This window comes from Lactuca saligna, chromosome 6 (assembly GCF_052625555.1).
Source record: "Lactuca saligna cultivar CGN05327 chromosome 6, ASM5262555v1, whole genome shotgun sequence".
In the NCBI taxonomy this organism is placed as follows: domain Eukaryota; kingdom Viridiplantae; phylum Streptophyta; class Magnoliopsida; order Asterales; family Asteraceae; genus Lactuca; species Lactuca saligna.
Genome location: NC_136422.1, coordinates 31175956 through 31201153, shown reverse-complemented (window position 1 = coordinate 31201153; position 25198 = coordinate 31175956). Strand labels below are relative to the sequence as shown.

The window sequence follows — 25198 nt, the reverse complement described above, 5'->3', positions numbered from 1 at the left end:
AACATAAGTTTAATGATCAAAACTCAACAGAGTTTTGATGGATACTCTTTGGGTGATTTGTTTAATGTGCTCAAGGCTCATGAAAATGAAATCAACGAGATAGTAGAGGAAGGAAAGTTAGGCATTTGTGGACCTTTGGCATTATTGTCGAAAGTGAATGCAAAGGAATCTGATCTTGAAACTGGCGAACATGAGATTTCTGAAGAAGAAGGATTCTTAGTAAACTTTGAGGATGAGGTTATTGCTTACTATTCTAACAACAAGGTGAAAAAGTTTTTCAAAAAGTTTTCAATCCAAAGTACAAAAGCAACAATGAATTCAAGGGCAACACTTCATCTGGAAAAGGCACAAGAGTTGAGTTGAAGGAAGAAAAGAAAGAAAGTAAGAGTGTTGTTGAGAAGAGTTAGAATAAGCTGAAGGGAGATTCATGGTTTAATTGAAACTATTTCAATGGTGCAAACCATCTTGCAAAAGATAGCATGCTGAGAAAAAAGGAAGAGAAGAAGGGGAGAGTAAAAGATGAAGCTTATTATCCTGAGAACATAGAGGAACTGAGAGCTCGAACCAAAGGAATCTCTTTGGTTGCAAAGGGTGGAAATGAATGTGATGGAACTTACCAGATACGGTCATCAGGTTCAGATGATGAAGAAATGAGAAACCCAACTTATGGAGCGATGTTTGCTTAATTTGAAGAGGATGTTTCTATGGACGCGAAGGTCACAGGAAGGTGTTTTGTATCTACCAGCGCATATAAGTCACCAATGAATTCAAAGGTACGTATTTTTCTTGAATCTTTTAATATTCCTTCAAGTTCTTATCTTATAGTTTTATTTGATTTTGATGATACTCTCTCATATGTTAATGATATGCTAATTTGTGTGTGACATCCCCAATTTCATGGCCAGAAAAGACCGATTTGTTTATGCTTTGTTTTTAAAATCAGAGTAATCGTTTAAAGAAAACGGTTGCGGAATTTGTTCCCAAAACAAGATATGATAAAATCTTATCAAAACATTTCTCAAAGAGAATGTATTTTCATTAAATAATAAAACCTCGGGATGTTATGTTCCGATACAGACACATAAGCATAAACAGAACATACATTCATTTACTCTAGTGATTTACATCTCCTTTAATCTCTCAGTGCAAAGCAGCTTCATATCGATACCTGTGATACAATTAAACTGAGTGGGTCAGGCTTGGGAGCCTGGTGAGCATATAGGGTTTTCAACCCACAATAATATAATTATTATATTCAATCATCAAACAATCAACCCAATTACCCATCCCCATTATCTTCCTTACTCTTAAGGGTCTACCCTAAGAATCATCTATTCGTTCACTCCGTATTAGGCACTAAGACAATAGCTGTCAGGATTCTTTATTAGGCACTAAGACAATAGCTGCTAAGGCTCCTTCATAGAGCACTAATTCCATAGTTTCTATGGTTCATTCATCGGGTACTAAATCTATAGCTACCAGTATAGGTACTAAGTCCATAGCTATCATCGTCTATCTAATAGTACTAAATCCATAGCTACCAACGTTCATCTATACAGTACTAAATCCATAGCTACCAAGGTTTATCTATACAGTACTAAAACCATAGCTACCAGCGTTCGTCTATACGGTACTAAATCCATAGCTACCAAGGTTCATCCTTTGTCTCATACTCAAACTCATCCGTCATCACACACCAACTAATTCATCAACCCATGTTCTACCCAACATATTTGTAGATATAACATACATATAAAGTTTAACTCATTTAAAACCTATATAAAACTTCAATTCCATGCTTATCTCAAATAAACGACAATATATAAACACATAACACGTATATCGTAGCAAATACTTAATACTTATGTGTTAGAAGAAAGTAACTATACACTCACACCAAACATATACTTAATACATTCAAACAATACTTGTATTAAAATTGTGTTTATGAAATGGACTATACACGCACACATATAAACAACTTTATATTATACACATAGCACGTATTTCATAGCAAATACTTGATATTTATGTGTTAGAAGAAAGTGACCACACACTCAAACATATAAACAACAATATACTTAATACATTCAAACAATACTTGTATTATTATCGAGTTTATGAAAGGGACTATACACTCACTTGATCAGAAGATGATCGGACAGCACTACGACTTGTAGAAGTAGTATTCTTCGGTGAAACCGTGATCACTTCACACACCTAGTTTCTCGCGGGCAGAGCTTCGGCTCGGAAACTCTTTTCTTCTCGGGATCTTCGGGCTTCGGGACTTGCTTCGGGTCTCGGGGTTGATACCAGGGCTTCGGGGGGTTAAAATAGGGCTTAGAGGGTGTATCGGGAGTGGGAGAGAAGGGATGGAGCAACCATAGTCGGCTGGCCCTTCAAATCTATTTATAGGGCAAATTTGGCCCTTGTCACGTCGTGGGATCCTTTTCCCATGTCGTGGGCTTGATCGTCACTGCATGCGTCATCCCAAGTTGCATCTGGGGGACTCCCGGAGCTGTCAGGAGATTTTCCACGTCGTGGCACTGCTTGCCACGTCATGGTCTCTGACAGTTTTGGGGGTTTCGTGCCCCGACCTTCAGAAATTCATAACTTTCGCATACGAACTCCGTTTTCGACGTGCTTTATATCGACGCGAAGGTGAGATTATGCTCTACAACTATCGTTTAGACTCCATTGGCTATTTTGACTTTATTTTTAATATATTATAAGTATATTAGTTATATATTATCTATAGTAGGCCGGGACAGGAAAACTCCGTTCGAAATTCATAACTCCTTCATCTGTCACACCCCAAAACCATGAATGGCGGAAACGTTCTGGGGTGGAGGACGTCATGTAAAGTATCACAACACAGTATAACAGTAAATAAGCAAACAACATCATCCATTGCATTAAATATATAATTTTAATACAAGCGTGTTCTTTACAGTAATTGACACCAAAAATAATGTAAATCAAAATAATAAGAGGAGTCTTGGATGTGCTCCATCTTCTCAAAAGCTGGCATCGGTACCTGTCTACTGATTACCTGAGAATACAAGTTATTTTGAAAGATTTTATCAGCATGAAGCTGGTGAGTTCATAAGTATTTTAGTGTCGGTGTTTGTTATCAAAACGTTTGAACATGTCTCAAGTGTAAGTTTGTAAAACGTATGTAAATATTTGTAAGTGTTTGTAAAAGTTTGAATCCCTCAGAAAAACCTATATTTTCTATTAAAGTAGCCTTCTACCAAGGCTTAACTGTTTTGTATGTTCGTTTACTGTAAAAGTGTGTAATTTACTCAAGTGCAACTATCATTCTAAAAAATATAGTTTGTACATAAATGATTTAAGTGAAAAGATCACTAATTTTGTAAAGAGTAAATTAATGTAGTACTGTAGTGTTGTATTATAGGAACTACTGCTGTACTAACTACCTTAAACCGGATTTATATTAAGGCGTCATGTGATTAATTGTACCATACTATCGACTGGATAAACAACGACAAATGTAGGTCGTAAAATGATATGACATTTGGCACCCGCAGACCTGCAGGTCCGGCTGTAGCTAGCAGCAAGGTGTAGGATACTCAATCCAGTATAGATCTATATGCAAAATCACGCTCTCCCTCCAAGAGAATTCTGGCTACAACTCGGGCCATGACATTTAAGGCATGCTCCGATACAGTGGATCACAATTGTTAACGTATTCATGTATGTGTAATGTAATGTTACTTGTTCTAGTATCGTTGTATATGTTCTTCTCTCGTATAGTTGTATATGTTATTCTCTAGTATAGTTGTATATGTTCTCTTTATAGTATAGTTGTATAAGTACTCATAGTAAGGTAATGTATATGTTCTCATAGTAATAAGTATTGACTCATAAATGAACTGACTCATTGATCTAAAAATTGTAGTAGTATGATCCTGTGTTACCCCGATGGTAACTTACTATTGATGTAACTAATACGCATGAATATTGAAGTACTTTTATGTCTATATATGTACAATTGATATATAATTAATATTGAAACGACCTTCGGACGGTTACCCGAAATCCCACCAGACCACATCCAAATCGAGAAAAAGGAAATAGGGCGGATGGCCTTCCTAAGTCCTTTAAACATTTCTTATATATCTATACATATATGGGAATGCAATTTATAAGAAGTAAAACAAAGTTTAATCAAAGCATTTGATAAGTAAAAGAGTTTGTAAAACATTTTGAAGTAAAACAGTTTGATAAACAGTTAGAACAGTGATAAAATCATTGGTTTTCTAGTTATTAATCGCATGTGATTAATGTAATCACATGTGATTGATGTAATAACTATAAGTATTTAACTTGTATCCCCCCCCCCCCAATAAAGTATTTAAAACATTTAAAAGCATTTCAAAGGTTAATTAAAGGGGTATGAACTCACTTGTGGTGAGTGGATTGGATTGAAGTATCGGATACCGTGCTAGGTGGCAAACGGAGACTTGTACACACGTACGAGCCTAGTTATCATATAATGAACATATGTATAACTAATTAGCCTTATTATAACTTATAATATGAGTTGGGACACTCTAGAACCTGAAGACACTTTGTTTCAAGTGTTAAAGTTCGCAAGGTTTGCATCCGAGTGCTAGTAGGGCATAACTAAGGTGTTTGGGGTCCAAGGGTAAACTCCTTGGGAGTTTACGGTCTAAATGACCTTTACCCTTCGATTTTACGGTCTAAATAACCTTTACCCTTGGAGTTTACGGTAGTAAACTCTAGGGTTTACGGTCCAAACTCCAAATATTGCAATCCATGAGTTGTTTTGGAGTTTAACAAGTCCATAGAAGTAACCTTGCTAAGTGGTTTAGCTCTTGGAATGGATTAAGCCCACAAAACACCCTCCTTGATGTGTTTACGGCCTAAGGGTATTTTCCCTTGGGTTTACTACCGTAAACCCTTATGGGAAGTGGTATTTCCATTGTTTTAAGTCCTTATCACAACTAGGTAAATATCTAAGTTAGTCTTTAGGGTTAGGAAAGGAATATAACTCATTTAAACACCTTTTTGGGTGTTTACGGTTTTGGGACATCCTTAGACCATAAACACCTATATTTTGTGGTGTTTGATGTTTTTCAAAGCTTAAACATATCAATGGAAGGTTCAAATATGTTAAGGTAAGTCTAGGGCTTCAAACTAGGGCTAACCATGGGACTTAAGTCCATTTTGAGGGATTTTATGGTGTTTGTGGCCCAAGCATCTTCTTGGACCGTGAACACCTCAAACATGGGGTTCTTGGCATATTTCCTTGGTATTTGTTTGATATACTAGCTCAAAAGTACTTAAGGATGGGAGTACTTACTATAATGGTGCTTGATTCGAGCTAAAAGGGCCAAGAACACTTAGTGTGTGTTCTTGGTGTTTTGGAAATCTAATCAAAATACACAAATAAACGGATGAATATGTGTACAAACACTAGATTAAGTGTTTTACTAACTTGAAATGGTTAGAACACTTACAAGATCGGAGTTTTGGAATTAAATGTTGGATGATAGTTGAGAGAGTTTTTGGGAGTTTACTCTTTTCACTATCTGGGGAGTAAACACAATGACTAGTTTATTGGGGAGTAAAATCATACATAGGCATGAGTTTACGGTTTTTGGGTGATTCCTAAACCCAAAACATAAAAGTTTAGTTGGGTGATTCTAATACGCGAAGTGTTTGCGGTTTTCAAAGTAAAAACCCGAGACGACACTTTCTTTCACCCGTTCGTTTAAAAATAATAATAAAATAATTAAAAAAAATTTATATTTCTTAAAAATAAGAAATAATGATATTAAATCACGATACGAAGTGGTTGACTTTTAGGGTTGACCAAAAGAAATTTCGGGTTGTCACATCATTTGAACTCCATTTTCGTCTGTCTTTTTATCATTGGACTACTATCGAATAAATCTTCAACTCTTGTTTAGATCACTAAGGATAGATATCTATCTACCTTAAGTTCACTATTTACGTCGCGCTGGGTCGTGATGGGTCGTGCCGGTTCTGTCGCGAAACTTCGACAGGTCATAACTTCTTCGTTATAACTTGGATTTTGGCGTTCTTTATATCCACGGAAATTTGTGACATATACTACAACTTGGTTAAGATTAATCCTTCTAAATAATCTTCAATCAAAAAGTCATTTTTGATGCTTATCGTCTCTAAATTGACTAGCCCGAATCTACGGGTGTTACATTGTGTTAGTAGTGAAGCTGAATGTTCAAAAACGTTGTTATTAGACGTTCAAAATCATTTGGAGATTAAGAAGAGTAGGATTGAGAATCTAGAGCTACAGTTGAAAAACTTAACTTTAGATAAAGATTTAGTGAGAGATGACAATATTTTGTTATTGAAGCAACAAAACATTTATTTTAATAGCGATAAAAGATTGTATGCAAAACTCACTGAATTACATCACACTTTAGATATATGCAAAGAACAACATAGGAAATTATTACCTTTCTTAGAATATAAAAGATAAAAAGTTGATATTACTTCCTATGATTGCGAAAAGAAAATCTTCGAATTTGATAAAGTGCATAATGATTCATATGCTTACGGAATTGTCAAAATTGATGAATGCTTGAATGTTGATTTCTTAGTGTATATTGTTAATGAAACTCTCACTAAAACTGAATAATTTAAAATTTTGAACATGATTGCGAATTCGACAATAGAGTCTGAACAAAATTTTGCAGATATTGAAGATAATTCTGATAATGTTAATGAAATTGAAGAAGAGGAAATTTTTGATTGTTCTCAATTAGCTGTAATTAATGTCAGTTCGATGGCTAAGGGAGAAGAAATTCGTCATGATTCAATGGTGAAGGTTAACAATGATCAATCTTGTACATCGAAAGTTTGTGATCCTCTCGATCATGTTGTTGTAGAAGACTATGATAGTGATAGTGATGAGGATGATGGTTCGAGTGAAACGACTATTCCTCAAGTTGTTGTCGAATATGTTTATGAAGAAAAAGAACAGTTCGCAAAGGTGTTGAAAGACAAATGTTCGCATTATCTTGAACCAAATTCAGTCGTCTATCCGTCATTCAAATGCACAAATGTTGTTGTCTTTCAAAACCAAGTATTCGTCACTTCTGGAAATGGTGACAAGGTTAATCTAGAAATACACAAAATTGTTGAAGAAGACAATAAAGTTGCGACAAAACAAAGTTTCTTTTCACATCAAAGCACAGTGGAAAATGGTTTGAATAAAAACTCAACAACTTTTCAAAGACAAAAACCAAAACGTGTTTGGGAAGTAAAAACTAAAAAATCAAAAGTTGAAAATCAAACCAAAGAAACTATTTCAAAACCTCAAAAGACTAAATCATAAAATTTTCAATGAAAGTGTTCAAAAGGTTGCGAAAGAAGAAGACATTTCAACTTCAAAAACGCAAAACAAAGTTTATTGAAAAAATGTAAAATGTTTTCAAAAACAAAAAGGTTTTAAGCAAAAATCAATTGAACAAGTTAACATGTTTTCTCAAAATAAGACATTTGTTCAAACTAAGTCATTTCAAAAGCAAAATGATTTTTCAAAAAGTGGATCTAATGTTCAAAAACAAGTTTCAATTCAAAATGTTCAAAAAACAAGAAAATTGAAAAAAAATTCAAAACCAAAGTCAAATGAATTTTGTTCCAAATCATGAATATTTATTCGGCCTTCTATGTTTTTTTGGGTAAATTACATCAATCATCCCTCGTGCATATGCTAGAAAGCATGTTTAGTCCATATTTTCAAAAATTAACTCTGATGGTCCCTTGTTTGTTTTAAATTTGCACAATCCATCCCTATTGACTTGAAATGACTGTTTTGCCCTCACTAATTTCTTTTTCTGTTTTCTTTTATTTGTTTATTAGTTTTAAATTAAAAGAAAAAAACAATTAATCCCCACTCTTCCCAAATCCCAACTCCTTCTACCCAAATTCGTCTCTCTCTTTCTCACTTTCCCTTCACCAACGCCGGCAAAAACCCCAACACAAATAGACAAGATCATCAAATCGTATGAAATCAAACTCATGCAAAAACCCATCAAAATCAAACCCAAATGAAATCAGCTTAATCTTCTAAAATCGACTTAACCTAAGAACAGATCCTTCGTCGGAAGTGGAAAGGAGATAACAAAGATCGAAAATGGTTCTTTGGATGAATAGATGAAAACGAAACCAACACATATGTTAGAACACCTGAAACATCAAAAGGTATTGCAAATGAGAAAGTGAAAACGATTGGAAGTTTATAAATTTGGAATTCAGAAAGTGTAAAGAACCGACCTTAGAAGCATGGGTGGAACCTGTAATCGGGAAAACTTCATTTAAAAGACGTAAATACAAGAAAATGAAAATCAGAAATACAAAAGCTTTGGAAGCAGCATTCTGTGCATCAATGAAAAACCCATAATTAGGAAAACGGAGGTCGCATTAGAGCTTGTTCACAGATATTATTAAAGATACAAGATGGTTTTATGGGTCGGAGGGGAAGCTTGTTATTTTTGATCGTCGTGAACCCACCACCGATATCCTTCTCCTGCTCTCTTTTCTAATTTTCATAACCCACCACCTATCTCCTCCCAAAAAAACCCATCCTAAACCACAACCATCGATCTACAACTAGTGTGTTTCTGGTTTTCTCAATTAGTAACACAATAAAAAGGGGTGGGGAAGTTTCATCAGAGGATGGGCATCGGTGATTGGACGATGAGTTAAAGGTTTCTGTTTTCCCTTTAATCGTCGATTTTGTATGTGTGTTTGTATCTCTCCGATTGTGGATGAGTTAGGGGGATGAAAGGGGGGGGGGGGGTCCTTTTATTATTTACTTTTTAATTAAAAATCATAATAAAAGCATGAAATTAATTTAAAATAAAAATATAAGGGTATTTTGATCATTTCAAATTTGGTATGGAGTAAGTTTGCAACAAAATTGTCTTTTAGAGACGAAGTGTGCAAGTTTTAAGAAAACGAGGGACGGTTGAAGTTAATTTTTTAAAATAGAAACTAAACACGTTTTCTGGTATATGTACGATGGACGACTAGTATAATTTAACAATGTTTTTTTATTGATTTTTGATTGCTTGATTAATAATAATTTTTTATTAAACTTATATATATATATATATATATATATATATATATATATATATATATATATAGAGAGAGAGAGAGAGAGAGAGAGAGGTGTTCAGGTTCATTTGAGACCATTCTAATTTTGTGAGACCGTGAGACCAAATCTAAAAATAATTTTAAAATGCAAAATAAATGGAAAAATCCAAAAATTCTTTTTTTAAATATTATTTTCGGAACTTGAATTAACTAAAAAATATATAAAAAAATAAAAAAAATTCCGTTTTTTTTTAAAAAATACGTGAAATATTCTAAATAGAATATTACACTGACATATTCTAAAAAATAATTTTAAAATGCAAAATAAATGGAAAAATCTAAAAATTCTTTTTTTAAATATTATTTTCGGAAATTGAATTAACTAAAAATAAAATAAAATAAAAAATAAAAAAAATTCTATTTTTTTGAAAAATACGTGAAATATTCTAAATAGAATATTATACTGTACATATTCTAAAAACAATTTTAAAATTCAAAATAAATGGAAAAATCAAAAAAAAAAATTAATATTATTTTCGGAACGTGAATTAACTAAAAAAATAAAAAAATGCGTCTCACGGTCTCACAAAATATAGGTGGTCTCAAATGAACCTAACCCTATATATATATATATATATATATATATATATATATATATATATATATATATATATATACACACACACACACACACACATATATATATATATATAGGGTTACGTTATTTTATTTTTACTAACTACTGTGTGCCAGAATGCACAGATCTGGATCATTGGATGGAATATAATCAAAGGTCATGATCTGAGGGTTTATGATAGTAGAATAGGATAACATGTACCATATAATCACACAAATTTGAACATAAGGGCATTCTAGTCAATTAACCTATATTAAAAAAGGAAATTTTCGGATTTTTAGGGATAATTAATTCCTTTATTTTTAAAAATCTAAATATTTTAAATTAATTTAAAATTAAAAATCTGATTTTTATTCTGTTAGAATGATAGAATTTTAACCATAAAGTAGTAAACATATTTTTTGATTTTATTCTGTCAGAATGACAAAATGTCAACCATAAACTACTAAATATATTCTGAAAGAATACACAAAATCGATTCTTGAACTAATAATATAACAAATAATTACATTGTACGATTGTGATTCATTGAATTATAACAAATATTCTGAAAGAATAACAAGTATAATTCTTAAAAAATAACAACATTCTAGATGTCTTGTGTATGTTTGACCTCTAAGCCAATTCAAAATATGCTAGCATTCTATGAGATTGATATTTTGTGACATTGACATTCTGTCAGAATTGGATTGCATGAGAATGATTTTATACAAGGAGTCTTTCCCATCAGGTCTTCAAGCTATTCTTCCAAGCCATTTCGATCACAAATTCATTGCCAAATACTTTGTAGTGATACACTTCTAACAACTGCACATTAAACATATAATTAATTAACTACAAATTCTATCAGAATAAAACAATAATATTCTTATATAATAAACTATTCTTTCAGAATGGAAATATTATAAAAAGGTAAACAAGGTCAAAGCTATGATCAGTCCATATGTCTGTTTGCTTCAACATCATAAACATAAGGAAAAGTCAGTTTGCTTCAACATCAAATCTATGATCAGGATATATATTTGCTTCAACATCATAAACATAGATTGAATCATCTATACTTCAAGCTACAAGTTCTTTGCCATCAAAGAATGGTGTCTCTGAATTTCTGAAAAAAATAAAAAATTACAAAAACCCAACTCAAAAAACTTAATCAAAGATCAATAAAGTTCATGTAAACTTACCAGCATCTCCTCATTAACCGGTGTTCCATTACTAACCATGAATACAATCTGAGACTGTCATATTTCTCTGGCATTTCATCAAACACTTTAAGGGCGCTCCCTAAATCACCAAATTTTCTATGAATCATGAATGAAAAAAATACCAATTCAGCACCAGCAACATCAAATGAGTTACACATGAGGGTATACCTCCTGTGTTCGGTTTCCATACGATCGAACAAAAAAAAAGCATAAATGGTTATGTGGCTTCGGTTTTGATTGAACTGATAATATTTGAGAAATATAATTACATATCTATGACTGGTGAGTATAAATCATTGTATTCTAGGATCGGTCCATGGATTTGGAACGAGAGAGATAAAGATAACGACTGTAAAATAAGATCGAATAAAGCCTGAATCTTGTTGAAGGTCCTTACAGGCGGTGGTGCAAATAGGTACATGGAAGAAGCAGGGTGCGAGACAAGAGGATACATCAATTGTAGAAGAAGAAGCATAATCGGCGATGGTGAGCCGATGATGAATGTGTTCAGCCCCAAACATAACTTGGTCAAATATATTAACTTTATTTCCTTAATTGAATGAATTCAATTAAATCATTTCCTTAATTATAAGTACCAAAAGTCTAATACCCTTTAATGATTTAATTAATTCATTATTATTTCTTGAATTATCATTGGTGCATTTAGGCACACAATAGTTGCTAAAAACATTTGAACCTAACTCTCTCTCTCTCTCTCTCTCTCTCTATATATATATATATATATATATATATATATATATATATATATATATATATATATATATATATATATATATATATATATATATATATATATATATATATATATATGAAAATGAGGATAGCGAATGAGTATGGTCAAAGGAGAAAAAAACAGCCCGATCATCAAAACGGCGCAACACACTCCTCTGTTACTTGGATGACGTAAGGTGACGCGTCCCACACGTGAGACTATTATTGTTCTTGTCCTTCTTTTTCATCTTCACGTGTGCTCATTATATTATTCCCACCATACAAATACTCATCTTTTATCAAATCATATATTATTAATAATGTATTCTTTTTGTACATAAATGAAAAAAAAAAGTTTTAGTTGTTATATAGTTAACAATTATCATATATAATACCTAAGTATTTTTTGTTTATTTAACAAACAGATGACACGAAGACTCATTTTTTAAACATTAATTTTTCTAAGGTTTTGTCTTTGTAAATGATGTGTTTAATACAAGAAAAAATAAAGTTTCTTCTTGTTTCCAGCTTTTTGTTGACTTAGTGTTTTGTGAAGTTCAGAAATTGAGGACAGAAATTGAATATTTGTGTTAATCCCAATGCTATATGTAGTATAAATTAATTAATATTAGATTTAATTAATTAGAGAGATTGAGGGGTTAAATTATAATAAAGTAATAGGGAATTAAAACAAGGCCAACTCTTGCGGCACTTCAATGGGACATTCATTCAATGTTTGGAACAATATTTGGTCTACCATGTGACCTTTGCTTTTTACTTATTCTTCTACACCCCTTTTACTTTTCACTTATGATCATTTCACCCCTTCATACTTGGTTTTTCCCTTTTTTTTTTTTTGTCTAATTCACACTTGATTATTTTTCTTGATATATAATCATTCATGTTATCTATAAGTAGTTCATTGCGAAAACCTATTTCATGGTTCATATTCAAGAATATCCATTACTTTTGAACCTATGTTATCTAATTGCCAACCATATGTAAGAATTATAGTTCTTGCAATGATAACGTAACAGTTGATGTGTAGAATTTCACACAGAATACCCTGTATTCGAACAGAAATAAACCCCAAATATTGTTGTTGTTATACAAGTGAAGGACCTCCCACGTGGGTCTTAGGGAGGTGAGGGGCTGACGTGAGCGGTTTAGATGATATGGTTTACCTTTTTTTTCAACTGTGTTTATGTATTTCAATCCTTCAATTATATTGCATGATAGTTTTATTTATGAGCACCAAGTTGAAGGTGTTATATTGAATAATATAGATACTAATGTTTATTATGAAAAATCTTGTTCACCTCACATTATGATTAACATCCATATTTGACCTTTTCATAGGTCAAAATAATCAAGTATTAAACAATGATTTTATAACTCCACACATAAAGTTTTGTAAGGTTAATTACTTTGTTAAAAATGTCTAGTTTTAAATTATAAAAATATTGTTTTACAGATGACCATAAACTAAATTTAAAAAAGTATTATCTATAATATTATTATAAAAAACCAAATTTTTTTTGAACGGCCGATAAAAAACCAAATAAATGGTTTTTTTGTTTAAAGGAACTTAAGATAGAACCTAATCCTTGATCATTGGTCTATTTCTCTGACCATTTATTTATTTATTAACATCAAATTCTTTTTTTGGCTTTTTCCTGCTTTTCCCAAGCGTGCACGAAATTCCTACTTTTTATTTAAATTTTGTCCTCAACAACTTTTGCTGCTTCTAATAGTGACTTTTTTAACACACGTCATAAAATATTAATGTACAACTACAACAAAAACTGTTCAAAAATATCCACAAACACTTAACAAAACTCCAACAACAAAATCTTTGCAGGAGTAACCTTCATGCGGGGCTACCTAGCTACCATGGAGGTATGGTGATAACGGGTCCCCTTGTTTCATTTTAATTTAGGGAATTCAATACCCACAAATTTAACCAAAAACATATGTCTTAAAAAAAAGGAAATTAATCACTATACATTCTTTAAAATTCCAAAAGAAAAAAAAAAAAACCATCAACTCATTATAACCGTGGTTAATTTCCATTGCTTGAATCCGTTACAATCGTTAGCCTTCTTGCTGTCTTCATAAACTCACTACAAAACACACAAAAAATGTAAGATTTTTAAGACTAAAATTATGCAAAATAAAGAGAAATTGGGAAAACAAATTCATAATCTCACCCAAATGGTTCGTCTCCTATATGTTTTAGGGTTCCTTTGACATCCCAATAATGAACACGGTTCATAATTATAGAGCTTCCGGTTTTAAACATATTACCCAATTTTTGACATAATTCTTCATACGAATCAAGCAAAGAGAGGTCGAGCGTTCGACCCACGTCTTCTGACTCCATAAAAACCTTGCAATGACCTGTCTCCATGTTCAGGTCATTCTCCTGATTTTGTCCTGGCGAAAGGCCAGAGCTAGACCCTGGCCCTGACCTGGGCCCACTTTGGGAGATCTGTTGCTCAGTTAAAATCGGCTGACCAAAGAGTAAAAACCTAGACTTTTTAGGGGTTTCAGGCTCTTTCGAGCCTGAAACCGAGTTCCCGATGGTTAACAGACACGAAACGGGCTCGGATCCAGATCCGAGCCCAGTAGGTTTGTTTGGAAACGGGTTGATTAGCGATTTCGTGGTTGGGAAAAACCCCGAGTTCAGTTTGTTATTGAGTTGGATATCTGAGAGAGATAAACCATAACGCGTGTGCCTGGCTCCCTGCATGCTAGCAGGATGATGAGGGTTCAAATTATCCGGGAGGTGGTAACCGAACGGGCCGGTTGTGGGCCCACCAAATAGGTGCGAGTGGGGCCCACAAAGCGCGGGAATCGGGATTTGCGGATCGAGTGGAAAATCCGGGTGTTGGGTAGGTCTACATTTCTTTCTTGGTGGTGAAAATGGTGACATATGAATGGTTGCCGGCATTGTTGATACCAATTCCACCAGCCATGGATTCACTCGTTTCACATTTTGAAGTAAATCCGGCTCATCCCATGTCACCTAAATTTAAAATCCACAACTTCAATCAACTTTTCAACAATGAATTAAAAGTTATTGGTGATTTATGTATTAATGATGTGATTGATACCTGCAAAAGTCTCCATGGGGAATCGGGCCACCGAATCGGATCAGAAACCTGGATTGAAGAAATTGTTCCCATAAACCAACTGATTCTTGAAGAATCTTCTGTTTCAAATGGCATCTTGAATCTCATCCCCGGAGACCACCGGATCTGCATTGCGTTCTTCACGAGGGAAGCTTTTACACAAAACTCCGGCGTACTTGCTCTTGGGTAGAAGACGATCTCAAATGGGTTTCCGGTGGTTGCTTGTTTTACTGCTTGGATTACACAATCGGCTTCCACTTTCACCTTCCCAAACGGATTCCCACTTCCGTTTCCGTTTCCGTTTCCGTTTCTCATCACCGGGGAGTATCCACCATACGGAACAACAGAGTTGCCGCCTGCCGGATTCCACCCGGAGGAGATTTCCTGTCCACCGCCGATTCCCCTCTTGGCTCGTCGGATTCCAACACAGAGTTCACCGTTTTCAGCTCGAAGAAAAACAATGGAGTCTCCGGCGACAAGTTTCTTATGGTTCACGAATGTGCTCCATCCGGTGGTGAGTAAATGCCGCCGTGGAGTTCCTCGGTAGATGTGCCGGAATTTCCATGTGTCGCCGTGAACATCTTTAGCGAGAATGGTTTGCACCGGTGGGTCCGCTGAGTAATCTAACCGTGGGAATATCGTTTCGGCGCAATACCTTGGAACGGAAAACCCGCCGCCGTTATTGGCGTCGGATTGTGTCAATGTCTTTGCAAACGACGACGGTTTAACTTGGCCCTCCGATGATCCTCCGCCGTTCTGAGAACTCGTATCTTCATCATCAAAAGAACTGAATTCGCCGGAACCGCTCACCGGAATCAACCTGATTTTTGCATAAACTTCATCGGTATCCACATCCGCCATGAATTTAACAGAAGAAACTCGACATGGGATCCACGCCGGAACCCTCGACTGACTGTTTCTCTCCCGGAATTCGACATTTCCGGTGGCATGCTCGGCGTGGCCTTGAGGAAAATAAAACACTTTCGAGTTCACCGCCGGCATTTGAATCATGCTTCCGGCGCAAGCATGCCATAACTGAGAATCTAAGCATCTCTCGGTTTCTTTCAATTTCTCTTTTGAATCCATGAAAGTAATCATTTTTTTTTTCTTGTTTTCAATCAAGCTTCTATAAATTCCCCAAACAACGCTTCAGTTCATATGATGTTATAACCCCTTTCAGAGTAAATGCTGTAATCAAATACCATAAACATTAAAAGAGATTAATCAAAAAACATACAATCAAGAAGACAATAAATTCATATTCGATTAAAGATAATATCTTTGTCTTTGTTTACCTCAAAAATCTTCAGATAAATCCAAAGAATCCGTGGATAAGCCCTAAAAACTTGCATGAACAGAGCCTGAATAATAGAACTAATCTTCAGAGTAGACTCTCATTGTCTACTCGAAATCACCGAATTTTGATACTTTCAAACAAAATCTTGAATCTCATAAACCCTATTCTTCCTCGACTTCAAAGATGAAAAGTTTTTATCCAAAAATCGAAAGATAAATAGAAGACTAATTCAGAGACGAAAAAGGGGGAAAACCCACATGAATTAACCGATTTCTTGCTCTTTTCCTGGTCAATATCTTGATAGAATATTCACCAGAGTCAAGAACAAGTCCATCATCAACATCCCCACTAAAGAAAAAACCCACACACTCATGCATTCAAACCCACAACAAAGATTTCACAAGAAAAAGATCCATTCAATGCTTTTCTCTCTCCTCTTTTCTCTTTTCTTCTCTCTCTAGGACTCTCTTTCGGATCACTACAAAAAGTCCAAGCTTTATACACATATCTCTCTCTCTCTCCCTCTCTCTCTTTCTCTATGTGTATATATATACACATATAATATTGTATTACTAGTACAACTCTTACACACACTGTGTGTGTGTAAATTAATTTTATCTGGTTGTTTCTGGGTTAAAAAAAGATTTAAAATTGTATTTTCCTTCTTACCTTTTTCTTCGGATCTGAAGAAACGCAGTTGTATCTTCAGAAGCCAGCATAACAACAAAGATCTTAAAGGAAGCAATCCCTTTTCCCTTTTTAAACTGGTTTTAAATACCCTTTTATTTATTTATTTATTAAAATAACATTTTACTTATTCTCTGTCATCAGCTGAGCAGATTTCAATTTCATGGAAGCTAAAATATCGTGAGAATTTGAAAATATCATGAGAGAGAAAAAGAGAAAAAGAGTGAGTGCTAAGGTGGAAGTCAAATGTGAGAGCTCTAAAAGCAAGGCAACAAGTCTTTTTAACTAATAAGAACAAAAAGCTCCAAAATATGATTAAGATTTTGAGATTAAGGATAATTGTTTTGCTTGATTTGACTAGGGTAAGACAAAATTTAACTAGAGTTAATTGGTTGGGTTTAGTTGGCTTGCAATTTTCATACACTTCTTAATGACCTTCTACTTTAATGGTGTTCACAAATATAAACTTTAAGAAATATAATCCATTCATACGAGTTCATATTTATTTTACATAATTATACATTTTAAATTTGTACATGTTATGTTTAGTTTGATACATGTTTATTTATATCAAACAATGTTTAAAGTTTAAGGTTTATAGGTTACAACCAAACCCTAATTATTCTACATAATTTAATATTCTAGGTTTATAGGTTACAACCAAACCCTAATTATTCTACATAATTTAATATTCTAGGGCTTAGTTTCAAATATACTCGCATACAACTTTATGATGAAATGATTTAGTTTAAAATAAAATGACTATATGGTTTTATTTGTAATTTCTTTCAAAGTAGAGGGACTACTTTGTAATTCAGTGTTACTTCAAACTAGAAGTGAGGAGTTTGTTTGACATCCCAAACTGTTTTTCCTTCTTGTCCGCAGGAAAGAAAGGGATACATTAAGCCCATTCTTGGATTAAGCGCGTACATAAAACGTCACAATTTTTTTGTGTTTAATATTTTTTTTTTTGAAACTCAAAATCAAACTATATGTTAAATTATATTCAAACATTTATCCGTATAAGTCAGAAAAATATCTCAACTGTTTGTTAAATGATTACAGACTATTCAACGAAGACAAAATAAATAATTCATACATCCATAAATCAATATACGTATTTGCAAGCTACTATTTAATGTTATTTAATGGAAAAAGCCACTACAGAAAATGAAACACGACAAACATTTTGGTTGTATATTGATATGATCGTGACTGATATAAAACAATGTCATATAGTATGGTAATAGAGAAAGATATGTCATTATAAATGTGACGTTTAAACATACACTATAATCGTATTTTTGTAGTTTACACATATTGTTTTTCGTTTTCAAATTGTTTTTGTAACTTGTAACGATAAAATTTCAATCACATTCATCACTGAATGGGGGTCAGGAAAAAGAATCAGTTAGAAAGGATTTATGCAAGTCAGATGTAAATCATAAGTAGTTAATAAGGACAAAGGACCAAAAGTGTCGATTACCATTACTAGAAGGGTAACTTGTTAACATTTTTAGAGACTGTAAGTTGAGGTGGGGCAACCACTGAGACATACTTAGGGCCCACTAGGTTTCTAAAGTAGTGAAAAAGTATTTGTTGGTCCATGCCATAAAAGATGTGTAATAAATTCAAATGTACACTAATTTATCTTTTACATGCAAACTTGTCATGTTTATTCAGAAAAAATAAAATAATCTATTTTTCTCACAATAATCTATCTAAAAAGTACAAAACAATGATTAAAAAATCCACAAAAACCTTGTATTTTGATTTTATTTTTATAATTATGCTAAACATTTTTTTATTTAAAAATAAAAATTCAACTTTTACGTATTATTTGTTTTAAAGATTAAGCAGGTTAGCAACAGATAAATTAGGTTTTATTTTCCATAAAAGATTTATATTTTGTATTATTTTTTTCTACTTTAGATCAAAAACTTTTTATTTAAAATAAACTCAACTTCAACATATTTATTTTTATTTTAATAATAAAGTCGGTTACCAATATTATATAGAAAAATCTTCAGAAAATTTCTAATATTTACGGAAAAAGTTACACTTTAGTCCCAAGATTTTTTTTGAACGAAAAATTCCTGAAAATCGGCAAAAAATTGCAGTTTAACCCTTTTTGACCGGTTGAAATTGGTACCAAATTAATTTAAGATTATTTCATAAACTAATCCAAAATATTAAGATTTTTCTGTAAACAAAAAATATTAGAACTTTTCTATAAACAAAAATATTAGCACTTTTCTACAAACAGAACCCTTATTATTATTATTATTATTATTATTATTATTATTATTATTATAATAATAATAATAAGGGTTCTGTTTGTAGAAAAGTTCTAATATTGTTTGTTTACAGAAAAGTCTCAATATTTTGGATTAGTTTACGAAAGGGAAATCTCCAGAAAAGTCCCAAAATTTTAGTCCAATTTATGAAAAAGTCCCAAAATAAATTTTATTTACAGAAAAGTACAGAATACCGGTTAAAACTTCGAAAAAACCATTTTCGGCCGGTTTCGCAGATTTTGCCGGTATTCTGTCCTTTTTCGTTAGTTTGCTCAAAATTTTGGGACTTTTCCAAAAATTACATAATAACCAAAATATTGGGACTTTTTTGAAAATTACCATGAAATTAATCGATATTATTATTAACAAATCTTTTATAAATTACATAATAACCAAAATATTGGTGGCCTAAGTACTCCTTTATTGTTTCTTGACCACTCAAACTCTCTACGTTCTTCCTGTGCATTGTTGTGGGTATGATAGTGAGATGAAGTTAGTTAGCATTCCTCTAATGTTGGTGTTCTTCTTATGTTGTTTAACCTAACTACCAACCAACATTCATACCTTACATGTTAACAATCATCGGTTAACACACATCTATAAAATGTGAAAAGTGAACCCTGAATGATAATTTATATGGAAACAAGTGAAGGGTGATTATCTTTTTAAATTGTCATTCAAAGTTTACTTTTCACTCTCGATAGATGTGTGTAATTTTATGGTTGTTACCGGGTAATGTTTGGAGGTTAGGTGGTAGTTAGGTTAAAGAACATAATGAAAGATCTATATGTTCGTGTAATGATATTTTCTAATAACACATGATCATATAACATCATGCTTAATAGCAAGTAGAAACTTATTGATTGTGTATTAATAAATATTATCAACTCTTGTATTGGTCACGCCTAATAGAGTACTTCTCACTATGACACCCACAACGATACATATGAAGAACATAAAGACTTTGAAGTGGTCAACAAACAATTGAGAAGTACATAATCGACCATTCTATTTCTAGAAATTAACAACAAATGTATTTCCCTTGTTTATAATAAATAAATAAAATATGTTTATAAATGATTTGTTAATAATAATATCCATTAATTCCATAGTAATTTTCAAAAAAGTCCCAATATTTTGGTTATCGAGTAATTTTCAGAAAAGTCCTAATATTTTGAGAAAAATAATGAAAAAGGACAGAATACCGGCTAAATCTACGAAACCGGCCAAAAAGGGTTTTTTCGAAGTTTTAGCCGGTATTCTGTGCTTTTCTGTAAACAAAAATTAGTTTGGGACTTTTTCATAAATTGGACTAAAATTTTAGGACTTTTCTGGAGATTTCCCTTTACGAAATAGTCTTAAATTAATTTGGTACCGGTTTCCACCTGTTAAAAACGGTCAAACTGTAAATTTTTGCCGGTTTTCAGGATTTTTTTGTTCAAAAAAAATCTTGGGACTAAAGTGTAACTTTTTCGTAAATATTGGAACTTTTATGAAGATTTCCCATATTATATATATATATATATATATATATATATATATATATATATATATATATATATATATATATATATAACTTTTTTTATTCAAGATAAACTCAAATTCAACATATTCATTTTTATTTTATTAATAAAGTTAGTTACCAATATTATATATATATATATATATATATATATATATATATATATATATATATATATATATCCCTAAGGTATGTGTGCCATAAGCATCAATCACCTAAAATAATAATTAATTTTAAAACCCTAGGTCACATTTCTACTTCATGTTCTTATACATCATATTAGGTTCATTTGAAATGGTTTCTTCTCCAAACCAGTGATAAGTTTTTATAACCAAAAATGATCTTAATTTTTTAGAAACGATTTTAGTGGCAAACGGAAGACTTTATAAATAACTAGTTTATTTTTAGATAATTTTAACAAAATCATCAAGAGGATCCAAATACATGAAATAGAAATATAATAACAAGAGGATGTTTAAGAGATAACATTTGAAGCCTTTGATCACACTTAGAATTAGGGAGTTGATGAAGATAGCAAAAATTCAAGATTAGAATTTCTCTACAATGTATCAACCATCAAGAGAAAGATACTTGGATTGCTAGTTCTCATCTTGTATGAAGTACGTCTTAAACATTTAAGTGTTTAAACAATTAAACACTAAATGAGAAACACTTCAAAGCACCAACTTGCAAGTAGTCTTCAAAAGAAAAGCCAAGAAGAAGAGCTTTACTACCTACGGTTTTAGTGAAGAAAAGAGGAAGAAAATAGAGTTTTTTACTAGCCAAAAATGAAAGCCCATGCATTCTTTTTATAGTCTCATGCAAGTAAATACTTTACTTTATAATAATATAAGGTAATTCTAGTCTTTTAGAAACATGAGGAACAAAGTATGAAGGTTGACAAAAAACCTTCATATTTTGATTATAAAATTCAGCTATGTCCTTTTAGGAAGAGGACAAAAGTTAGGTTAGTTTCTTTTAACCAAAAAAAACTTACTAAGTAGTAATTCCATAGTTTACCAAAGTGTCACTTGTTAAATTATAATATATGATATTACTAGTTTTTCTCTCTTTAACCATTTTTCACAAAACAATAATTAAGAATTAATGTTATTTATTAATAATCATATTAATAATAAATAATCAAAACGTGCTAATTTGATAAATATGTAACCCTATAGGATCATATGTTATTAGTAATATTATTCAATAATTATTTTTGAGGATATAGATCCAACAATCTCCCACTTGCACATGATTCATTACAGATTGGCATAGACATTAGTTGGCGTCTAGCAACAGGCTACTGCCCCAACAACATATGAAGGGTGTCATCTCATCAACAACCAATTCTAGGAGCTCAAAGCTACAATTGTTACTACAAGTGTGGTATTAGTTATTCATTTGTCTCAAACATCATGTTAAACATGAGATATGGATCACAATCAATCTCATTTATTGTTTAAATTTTAGTAAGGCCTTAAAAGTCTAACTCTCAACGAATAAGAGGAACAAATCTCATCTTGACTACATATGTATATCATGTAGTTCATGCCATATCCAACGATGACCCTTATAAATGGATTTTTTTATTGGATTGGGTGTCTAAGCCAATAACTAACTTGGTATAAACTTAAATTATTATAAAAGTCCTTTTATATTACTCTTAAACTTGGTATTTGAATAGAATGACTTTTAGAGAGAGAGAGAGAGACTGATTTTTTGATTTATTATATGATTAATAAATAGCAATAAATGATTTATGCATGTATTATGAGAATAATATATTACTTATAAATAATATTATTTAATTAATGATTAATCAAAAATTAATTAGAATTAATTTTGGGATTAATTAAAAGTGCAAGGACCTAAGCTGTAACAGTTCAATAGTTGAAAAAAGGGGTTCTAGAACCTTCCTAAGGCGGTGGACGTTTTTTGGGTGTATTTTAGGGGTTCTAAAATATCCCTTGGAGATAAGTAGGAGATTGGATAATTACCTAATTTGAAATTACAGTACTATATTTAAATTAGGGTTTCCAGCGTTTCCTAGTGTAGGTATAAATAGGGCCTTAACCCCTTAAATTTTCGGCCACCCATTCCTTTAGAAGGATAGCCAAAAATTGTCTCCCCCCATCTCTCTTCAAGTTTACTTAGTTGCAAGGGTTTAGGTGTGAACCATCAGTGTAACATCCCAAAATACGACCTAAAAATTTTTGTTTAATAATTACTAAAAACATCATGATAATATCATAAGGTAAAACTCGTACGTCAAAATCTCAAAAACAATAGAAAAGTGTCATGAGTAAACTGTATCAAATCACATCTATGAAAAACTAAAAACAACTCCTAGGACAACTGAAGTTGTGGTGTGTGCGATGCCATCAACCTGAGCTCTTCCCTTTGCTTGCGGAAGTACCTGAAACCAAAACTGAAACTGTAAACACGAAGCTTAGTGAGCTCCCCCAAACTACCACATACCATACAATACATATAAACACATATTAGGCCTTGCCCACTGCATCGGACCGAAGTCCGGAAACTGCATCAGACCGAAGTCCGGAACTACTGAGGCCTTGCCTCCTGCATCGGACCGAAATCCGGAACTAACTGCATCGGACCGAAGTCTGGAACTAACTGCATCGGACAGAAGTCCGGAACTACTGAACATTGAATAGCATAACATATCAACTAGCATGAACACATAAACTGCATACTGCATCGGGCTGTAACCCGGAACACATAACACATAAATCCTGTCTGAGCCACAAAGGCATCAAACATACTAAAATCTGCATCGGACCAAAGTCCGGAAACTACTACTAGCTAAACGGGTCGGCATTGTGGCCTTAGACCCATTCCTACTGGAAGGAAACTCACCTCGTGATCTGGCTGCTGAGTGTATGGCTCTGGAAGCTATCTGCTGCTGCTCCGGTATCTCCCCGGCTACAATTCCACAAATACACTCAATCAAATACTAATAACTGCATTGGGGTAAAATGACTCTTTTACCCCTGGCTAAAGTCAACTCTCCTGGTCAAAGTCATCTTACAGTTGACCTGACTCGCCGAGTTGGGCCGCCAACTCACCGAGTCCCTACTCTCACTTCTCAACCCTGTTCGTTGCTACTCGTCGAGTATGGCATAAACTCGACGAGTTCCCTTTCGATTCTAGAACTCAGGCTATCTGCATCCGACTCGACGAGTTGTTCTTGAATCTATGAAGATTGCCTTAGACTCGCCGAGTTGTATGAACAACTCGTCGACTCCCTCCATTACTGAGTCTAACCTCCGACTCACTGAGTCCATTCTACTACTCACTGGTCCCCACTCGGAATCACTCAAAGGGGAAAGATCGGGAACTCGCGGCTCGACTCGCCGAGTCCGAAGAACGACTCGCCAAGTCACATGCATGCAGTTACTAAAAACTCGATTCTACTCAAAACCACTGCATACAATTTATAGATCTGAGTTTCTAAGGCTTGTTTACCACGTAAAGTTTCCAACTTTACGTGTACATACGCATGAAAATGGATTTAAAGGTTAAAAAGGCACTTAAAAGAGTATATCTATGGTTATCATGCAAAATGGCTCCATAAAGGTGTTAGATCTACGTTTTTGGAACTGAAACATTGCTAGATCCGAAGGCTAATCAACCCAATGTGATCTCTCTACTATAAACAAGCTAAGAAATGGATAAAATGGACTAAATGTGCTTATAATGGAGAATCAATCATAGAAACAGAAGGAAATCTGATTATTACCTCAATAAGCTCTGTAGTGGTGCAAGATCTTGGATCTTCTTCTACTCCTTTGGATCTAGCCTCCTTCTTCTCTTCAAAACTTCAAGATTCACACAAGAAATGCTCAAATACTCAAGGGAATCGTTAGGGTTTGCTAAATGATGCTCTGAGGGTGAAGGAGACGAGTTTGGGACTCATAAGATGGTTTAAATAGGGTGCAAACCGGGGGATTTAGGGTTTCTACCTGGCAGGCGGACTCGCCGAGTCCTGAATATGGACTCGTTGAGTCGTCGATCTATACACTGCTCAAGATCCCGTCTCTACTCAAAGAGTTTGGCAATAGACTCGCCGAGTCCCTCTTGAAACTTCTAAATAAATAACATGAAAACAACATACCAGAGACGGGTCGTTACAATCAGAGGCACGAGATTTCTGATGCTTGCTTCCACTTTGAAGAAGGATTTCATTCGTTATTTACAAGAATAAATAAAAGGTATCTAAACCCTAACTTATTTATGTATTTTGAAAATATTGGGGTTTCCATATGTTCTTTGATGTTGATAGATTATAGCATTCAATAGTGAAAACATAGATCCAATTAGGTTGCATGTGAACTTAAGAGTTAAGTTATTTTCGCCACATGATTTTTTAATCTATAAAACCTATCAGTGGTATCAGAGCCCAATGTTTTCAATTGAATATGCATAATAGTTGAATAGATCAGAGTAGAGTTTATAGAAATTAAACCCTAAGGACATGGAATTTTCGACTTGGACTAGGGTTCTTGAAACCCTAGCCTCCTCCGTA

At 33.2% G+C, this 25198-nt stretch overlaps 1 protein-coding gene across 1 annotated transcript; it reads right to left on the bottom strand.

The window, feature by feature from the left end:
* Positions 1 to 13518: 13518 nt before the first annotated feature.
* On the bottom strand, positions 13519 to 16869 carry LOC145000489 (auxin response factor 18-like). Its single transcript, XM_078959722.1, has 4 exons — positions 16142 to 16869; positions 14829 to 16034; positions 13923 to 14740; positions 13519 to 13835 (listed from the first exon to the last, which is right to left on the bottom strand). Exons 2-4 carry the CDS (start codon positions 15942 to 15944, stop codon positions 13775 to 13777), a joined length of 1995 nt encoding a protein of 664 aa, XP_078815848.1. The 5' UTR covers positions 15945 to 16034; positions 16142 to 16869; the 3' UTR covers positions 13519 to 13774.
* Positions 16870 to 25198: the final 8329 nt, after the last annotated feature.

What these genes read in the sequence shown, in the direction of transcription:
- LOC145000489 (XM_078959722.1), bottom strand. Translation starts at nt 15,944, where the DNA reads ATGATTACTTTCATGGATTCAAAAGAGAAATTGAAAGAAACCGAGAGA. An exon ending in CCCCATGGAGACTTTTGCAG is followed by an intron (nt 14,741 to 14,828) that starts GTATCAATCACA and finishes TTTTAAATTTAG; the next exon opens with GTGACATGGGATGAGCCGGA. An exon ending in ATAGGAGACGAACCATTTGG is followed by an intron (nt 13,836 to 13,922) that starts GTGAGATTATGA and finishes TGTGTTTTGTAG; the next exon opens with TGAGTTTATGAAGACAGCAA.